We start from the raw sequence: 6975 nt of genomic DNA on the forward strand, positions 1-6975 counted from the left end.
GGGGGGGGGGGTTATAGTGCATTTCCTGTTGTATAAATGTAGATGAGCATCATCGGAGCTACGTTAACTCACCCACAGCAGCGTGGAAATGAGAGAGGGCGTCAGCCAGCTGGCCAGCAGCAAGCAGCTTCTTTCCCATCTCCATGTGGTTGTCCACACTTCCATCTTTACCACATTTCACTCCTGAAAGACATACACACATACAGCACTGAAGTAAAGTCTCGAAGAAAACATTTAATTCGGGCTTTCTGGAGCTCTTTCAAAGATTTTCATTGGTGTTGGGCTGCTTTTTCACTCACTTTAAGCCATTTAACTCTTGACGTGTGATTAATTCAAACATAAAAATACTCATAATCTCAAGAGATGAGCCAGTGTCGAGTTGACATGCAAAACGCAACTTCAAGAACCTATTTTAAACTGGATCTTCAAGGTATTTACACCCGTCAGCTCACCACAAAGGCACATTTATTGCCATTTCTTTTGTCAAATCTATAAAAGGATGAAAAAAATAAACACTGCTTGACGTATAAAAACAGTATTTCAGGACCATCAAGGTGATTCTTAAAGCTGGAAATCTGGCAGGCTGAAGGATGCATTTATCAGAAGTCCTGATTTCTTCCTTCCTGTTTCTTAAAGACACGACTTTCATCCCCTGTTCATGACTTTTAGGCCTGAAACTTCAGAAAATGAAGGGGGGGAAAAGCAGCCAAAGTGAAAAAGAGAAGCCTTGAAAGAACTGCAAAGAGCCCAATATAAAAGATTTCAAAAGGGTCTGCCTCCTTGGAAGTGAAAGTGGAAAGAAACAAGAAGTGGTTAAAAAAAAATACTTTAACAAGGAACTGTATCCTTAAATGCTCGCCTTTTCAAATGTTATGTCAAAAGTTAGGAGCAGCTATTACACGTCTGGTCAAAGTAAACTCAAGTTGCACATATTGCACTAGCAAGCACGGGCACTAAATACGAATTTAAGGGTTTGCTCATTTATAGGCTCAAACAAATGAGACAACTTACTTAGAAGAAGGTAAACTAATAATTAGCTAGCTTAACGGCAGCAACCAGAGCTAGCAAGTTAGCAAGCTAACGCTGTCATTCCGACTGACACACGTCACTTTGACCACAAGCTAACTAGTTGTGCCAAAGTTAATGACATCGGTAAATAGAGGTGGTAACTCTTAGTACGAACGTAGTGGCTAAAGTGTAGCTGCTCACCACCTTACCTTCATAGCGCATGTCAATCAAAACAAGAACATATGGGATGTAAGTCACTATCTTGTGAGTTACATAGTCCAAGGAAACCATGGTTGAATTTGAAAGCCACACAAATCGTCTCCCGTTACGCTCCGAGGACCTCGACCGATGTCGTTTTAGCTGGATGTGTGTCCTAGTTGTCAGCAGTCCCCATGTGTTGGCCGCTCTCGCTGCTGGGCATCGCTTTCCTTCGCCTCCCGGGAGCCACGGCGGAGCAGCAGCACTCCGCTGTCCGGTCGTGGGGGACGCTGATTGGCTGGATGGCTCACGAAGTCCCGCCCACATCTGTTGGCTCAACTGAGAGCAGCCACGCCAGCAGAGTATGGAGAGCCAGCGGTGCCATGTCGGAACGCGAAAACGCGAACGGCGAAAAGGCACGTGACTCCTCACGTCAAATTTTCAAGCGTGATTAACGCCAATCTCTTTTCTCCACGTAGAGTCGCTGGTGCCTAGCTACCAATGAATAAATTCACATTCAGCATTAATTAGTAAAACAGCCCCATTGTTGCTGAGAAATACACCAAATAAAAACTTATCTTAACTTTAAGTTATTTATTTTTGAATGAATCTGTGTTGGAGATTGCTCTTGGCTATGACCACACTAAATTTTAGCTCAATATGTCTAAAAATGACTGAGTTATGACCATTTTTATATTGGCATTGAGAGTTTCATTAAAATCTATCCACTGGTTCAAAAGATATTTTGCTAAACTAAGATCGGTGATAACAAAATAACTACAACTGAGTGAACTGTCAGATATTGAGGTAAAATCTGATGTGGTAGTAGCTGAGAGTCATTTCCAACACATACGCTGAAGGAAGCCAAATATGTCAAATGAAAAAGACCAACTTTAAACAAAGGAGGAGACAGAACGGGCATTTCTGCCAAAAGCAGCAAGTGTCCTGCAGAGACACACCCATAGTGATATATTTATGTAGCATGTTACAGAATGCTTAATTTTTTCTGTCAGTTCCTTCTGGAAATGTGACTTTTTGAACTGGTTGCCGTGGAAATAATCACAGCATTGTTTAAAGTTCTGTGATTCCAATCAATTCGAGGAAGCTGTCGACTTCAGGAATGCAAAGAAACCTCACACATAAACGGTCGGGTAGAAAAGCTTATCTAACTGTTTTAGTTGAAAATGATGGTTTATAGACGAGTGTAGCAAATTTTAAAGAGCACAAAGCTGATGTTCATGCTTAAGCTTTTTTAAAAAAGGCACAAACCGTGTGTGTCCGGTTTGACTTATCTGTGTTAACCTTTGCTTGTGTCAGTGTTTTCAGGATATGTCCTAAAATGTTTAGCTTGTTTTTTTCTCACACTCGCTGTCTTTGTTTGGTAATACCACAGGTGAATATGACAAATGAGGCAAGTTGGAATGGAGTGAAGAACGAGGAAAAAGAGCGTCAAATCAGTGGCAAAATGGAGTCACATGGAGAGGTAATTCAACTTTAGCTTTTTTTTGTTTATGTGGCCGTCCATATGTAGTAGAAATAATATGTAAACAGGGTTGACTCTAATAGTTAAAGACAAAGTTTTAAATAAATATGTTGTGCAATATGGAATGCTCTGAGTATGTGTTGGGGATGACTCTCAACTACAACCACACCAACATTGAAGTGGATTGAGCTGGCTGAAGTTTGTCAGCTTTGGCAGCCAACATGGTTCAAGTTGAATCCAAACGTTAATCAGTTGTAGATGTACATCCAAGGCATAAAATAATTATGTAAGTGGAAGGAGACTAAACGTTTTAAGGAAAGAACCAGACTTGTTGAGTACTAATGACTGCAGGGGTGTCCACTTTTGTCATTTGCCAAATTATGTTGCACAGCAAAGAACTGTGGGATAGATCCTGTAGATTTTTTTTTTTTTTAAGGTTAGATGTTTGACAAGTGGCACATTGCGTGTTACATACAAATTTTCTCTCCATTTGTTTACAATTCGCAGAATCCAAAATGCAACCAACAAGATCGACCTGATTCTAAAGGAGAGGCCCGGTCCGGTGTTGGACTTCTGGCTGAACCGATCACCACGGCGAAGAAAACCTTCTGCTGTGACGAGTGTGGGAAGAGTTTCAGAAAGTGCAGCCACTTAAAATACCATCAGTACATCCACACTGGAGAAAAGCCTTACAGATGTGATGAGTGCGGGAAAGATTTTAGGCAGCTGAGTCATTTGAAAAATCATAGACTCATCCATTCTGGAGAAAAGCCTTACAGATGTGACCTTTGCAAAACAAACTTCAGGCAAAAAATTCATCTCATCTCGCATCAGGACTCCTTCAAACACTGGAAAAAATCCATCGGCCTGTGATCAACAGCAACAATGGACAGTTCATGTTTTAAAAAGTATAAAAAATATATAGTTCAATACAAAACTGTTCAATACAATTTATTTTCATGCAACTCAAAGTGGAATTTTTTTGTGTTATTAACACATAAAGTTAAAGTTAACACGTCAAAGTCACGTGATGAGAAGTGTCTTTGGCACTGCTGGTTTTCCATATAGCCGGTCACTGTGTGCACATTCAGTATGGGCGCTTGTATTTTTGATAGTGAAGGTAAAACACAGGTCAGTACAGAACATTTTATTATTTCTAAGGACAATTCTCCTTGAAGCAAGCAGTCAATACATAAAATAATACATACATTCCTGTAGTTTTATGGCTTATTTTCACAACTCCATGCAGCCTAGAGACCCAGAACATGATATAAAATCGAAGGTTTGAAGAGACTCAATAAAACAAAAAGCTTTTTCATGAAGTATCAACATGTGATGTTTCTGAGCTAGAGGCATATTTAAATATTCCAGGGCTCCAAGGCCAAACACATAAGGAGTCCTCTATTTTCCCTTTTTTTCTGTATTTTCAGTATTTATCCAGGCCAGGGGTTTGCAGCCTGTAAATTAATAAAAGCCATTTCTGCTACTAAATAAAATGAGGATAACACAACTCATCAAGTGTATAATATTACATATAGAATTTATAGTTTGTTACTTTATGAAAAACAAACATTTAAAATAAATTGTTGGCATTTGTTGGTATTTTTATATGTTAGAGCAAAAAATATCAGAGGCAAGCCTTTTTATTTTGATGACTTATAACAGTAATATGTGTGCAAAACTGTACTTTCTGTTTTTCCCCCTTCAGTTGTTGGTGTTAGAAATGGTTAATTTTGCTCCGTGTTTCTGGAAGTTCATTTAGTGAGTTGGCTAAAAGGCTAACTAACTATGAGCTTAAATGAATCAACTTTCCTTTTCTCACATATTTAGATAAAGCTGAACATAAAACTGCTGAATCTATCTCTTTCTTTTGGGTTCATAAATATAAATAATGTTTAATTTCATATTACTTTTGGTCAAAGCCCCAGAGCTGCAGTTTGCAGACCCCCTGATCTAGACCTACTTGTAGCTTGTTGTCGCCAATTGCTGTGCGCAAGTCTCATCTGCCAAGTGATTCACAGTTGCAAATATCCTCAAAATCTCTTTCCTGCAAAAAGACTGACTGTTCCAGGTGTCCATGTTTGTGTTCGCCAGACTTTTCATGTTGCTTCAAGAGTCCTGAAAGAACATCCCAGTTATTAAACCTAACCTGACTTGGTTTCCAAAAAAAGTGGAAAAGAACAAGACATTTAGGATATGCTTCTCATATTTGCACATACATTTTTTCGTTGGAAATAACATGCATTTTTTTATTTTTTGTTTTTATTATCTTAATATATTTCATGTATTAGTAGTCATTTTACTCAGAAAAACAAAGACGTTGTGTGAGAAGTTTGCCTACAATTGATTTTTATGCTATATAAATACATCTGTTTTCTTTACTTGCTTAAACAATATAAATGGATATTGTAATGGTGAGAAATTCAAACCATTCTTAAAGCTACTTGAGGTGATGATCCCTGGAACTGATAAAGAAATTTAGCGTTTTTAGGTCAAGATTCAGTTGTTATTAATACCAATAAGGTTTCAGCTGAAACCCGTCGGTCAAAAAGCTTCCAATGTTGTTGCAACTCTTCAAGAATTTACTGTAACAACAAAGTCTCCCAGAAGCAAAAATTTCTTTTCCTCATTTGACAGTAAGTCATACGTAAGCTTGGGTGCCTGTCGTCTTGGTGGTGCTGGAGATCGCCGAGATGCTGCTGGCTCTGCTTTTGCTGGAGGTACTCGATATCCCGCTCTCGGTGATTTCTGTTTGAGCCGATGACACGTAGCTTTTTCGCGACGGCACAAAGGTGTAGCCGGGAACCTGGTAGGCCGGGAAACTCTCTGGGCTGCGAGGGTTAAAATCAAAAAGTTATTATTTTATTTTTTTTTTACTGAAGGTTAAAGAAAAGAAGATCAAGCAGCAGGATTTTACCTTGAACTGCATGCTTCCCTCCCTGCCAAGATGCTGTAAATAAGGCCTCCGGCAACCAGTAAAGTGGAACCACCCCAGCCGATGAAGACACCAACACCTATTTCAAACCTGGTGATACATGGAAGAACTATTCAGTTATTATAATGGATATATAATAAATGTTTTAGGCATTGTACATACTTCTGTTCTCTGTAGGTAGGGTCTTGAAACTCAAATCTAATGTTGTTTCCATAATAAGAAAAAGAGACCATGGAGCACATCCCTGAAATGATACACACACTTTTGTTTAAAGATGAAACACTCAGTTTAGAGCAGCAGGACCTTTTTTCTTACAAATCTTGATTTTTACCTCCTATAAGGTAGTTCATTCCTCCAGCAAAGGTCACCTTTGCATTAGTAATCTCAGAGCCTCCGATCTTGGTGCATTTCATTCCCACTAAGACCAGAATTGACCCAAAAAAACACAGGATTATGCAGGTAATGATGAGAGCTCGGCACATATGGACGTCCCCTGTTAGAGGGTGGAAACACATACACACACACACACACACACACACACACACACGTATAAAATTGCAGTTTTCCCATTAATGCGCTTCATGATCTTCTGTTGTTTACTTACAGTTCAGTGCAAGCAATGACGGGATCCCTTTGCAGTCAGATACTCCCGTTGAATCCGAAATGCAGTGCTTCCACAGGTTGGAGAAGTAGTTCGACGTCGTCAGGACTAAGGTGCCAACTTCAGACCAAGTCCAGATCTCGGTTGGCATCGTGGAACAGACAAGGATCCATCCGGATACGCAGACCACGAAGCAGCCGATCTCAATGTACATCACCACAGTCCTGTAACCCATGGTGGCTCCGATAACTCCAATAAAAGACAGAAAACAGGCAAATCCAAACTCCTCAAGACCTCTCTGTTTCCAACGCTGCTGGTGCTGGTGCACCTACATGGAAAAACACAATGAACCACACACAGCTCAGTGTACATGATCACATGTTTTGCCTCGAACTGCGTTTCCTGTGTTGCGTAAAGGTCCCTGAGCTAATTTGTTTGGTGTTGATACTCAGAAGTTTTTCCAGAATAGCTTTAGTTGTTCTTTAGCTCTTACTTCAGCCAGTGTGCTTCAGTTAAATGTGGTAGGGCATCACATTTAGAGAAGGCTTATTGACAAGCAATAATTTACAATAAGGACACTAATTCATACACAAAATGATGCTGGTAGAATGATGGACTAATATTTTTGCTGAACAAAAATGTACTCCTAATTGGGATAAACAACAGAGCAAACTGAAGCCAGGGGTGGAAATTAAAAGTTTTGTCCACCAGCCACTATGGCTGGTGGACAAAACTTTTTTACCAGCCACT

At 39.6% G+C, this 6975-nt stretch overlaps 2 protein-coding genes and 1 long non-coding RNA gene across 4 annotated transcripts in view; 1 reads left to right on the forward strand and 2 right to left on the reverse strand.

Moving 5' to 3' along the window:
- dnajc3a (DnaJ (Hsp40) homolog, subfamily C, member 3a) overlaps positions 1-1488 on the reverse strand; it is a 10933-nt gene extending 9445 nt beyond the window's left edge. The window contains exons 1-2 of the mRNA XM_017422591.3: positions 1218-1488; positions 73-183 (exon numbers count right to left, since the gene is read on the reverse strand). Of these exons, the coding sequence (XP_017278080.1) occupies positions 73-183; positions 1218-1299 (193 nt within the window). The 5' untranslated portion in view covers positions 1300-1488. The remainder of the gene's footprint in view (positions 1-72; positions 184-1217) is intronic.
- Positions 1489-2257: 769 nt separating this feature from the next.
- LOC112450729 lies at positions 2258-3733 on the forward strand. Its single transcript, XR_003039401.2, has 3 exons — positions 2258-2352; positions 2600-2689; positions 3197-3733. It is a non-coding gene; the product is annotated as an uncharacterized LOC112450729 (long non-coding RNA).
- An 87-nt stretch (positions 3734-3820) lies between these two features.
- LOC108239730 (claudin-10-like) lies at positions 3821-6582 on the reverse strand. Of its 2 annotated transcripts, none has more exons than XM_037976309.1 (5): positions 6229-6582; positions 5956-6042; positions 5787-5868; positions 5607-5714; positions 3821-5520 (listed from the first exon to the last, which is right to left on the reverse strand). In XM_037976309.1, the coding sequence occupies exons 1-5, from the start codon at positions 6458-6460 to the stop codon at positions 5331-5333; spliced, it is 699 nt and encodes a 232-aa protein (XP_037832237.1). In that variant the 5' UTR covers positions 6461-6582; the 3' UTR covers positions 3821-5330. The 2 variants fall into 2 exon arrangements, with proteins under 2 accessions (XP_037832237.1, XP_017278125.1); XM_017422636.3 differs by having other exon boundaries at positions 5956-6117; positions 6229-6578.
- Positions 6583-6975: the final 393 nt, after the last annotated feature.

Source organism: Kryptolebias marmoratus, linkage group LG6 (genome assembly GCF_001649575.2).
Source record: "Kryptolebias marmoratus isolate JLee-2015 linkage group LG6, ASM164957v2, whole genome shotgun sequence".
Lineage (NCBI taxonomy): Eukaryota > Metazoa > Chordata > Actinopteri > Cyprinodontiformes > Rivulidae > Kryptolebias > Kryptolebias marmoratus.

Coding starts and splice junctions, on each gene's coding strand:
- LOC108239730 (XM_017422636.3), bottom strand. CDS start 6,460: ATGGGTTACAGGACTGTGGTGATGTACATTGAGATCGGCTGCTTCGTG. Junction 5,869..5,955: donor AATGAACTACCTTATAGGAG/GTAAAAATCAAG, acceptor GTATCATTTCAG/GGATGTGCTCCATGGTCTCT. Junction 5,521..5,606: donor AGGGAAGCATGCAGTTCAAG/GTAAAATCCTGC, acceptor TAACCCTCGCAG/CCCAGAGAGTTTCCCGGCCT.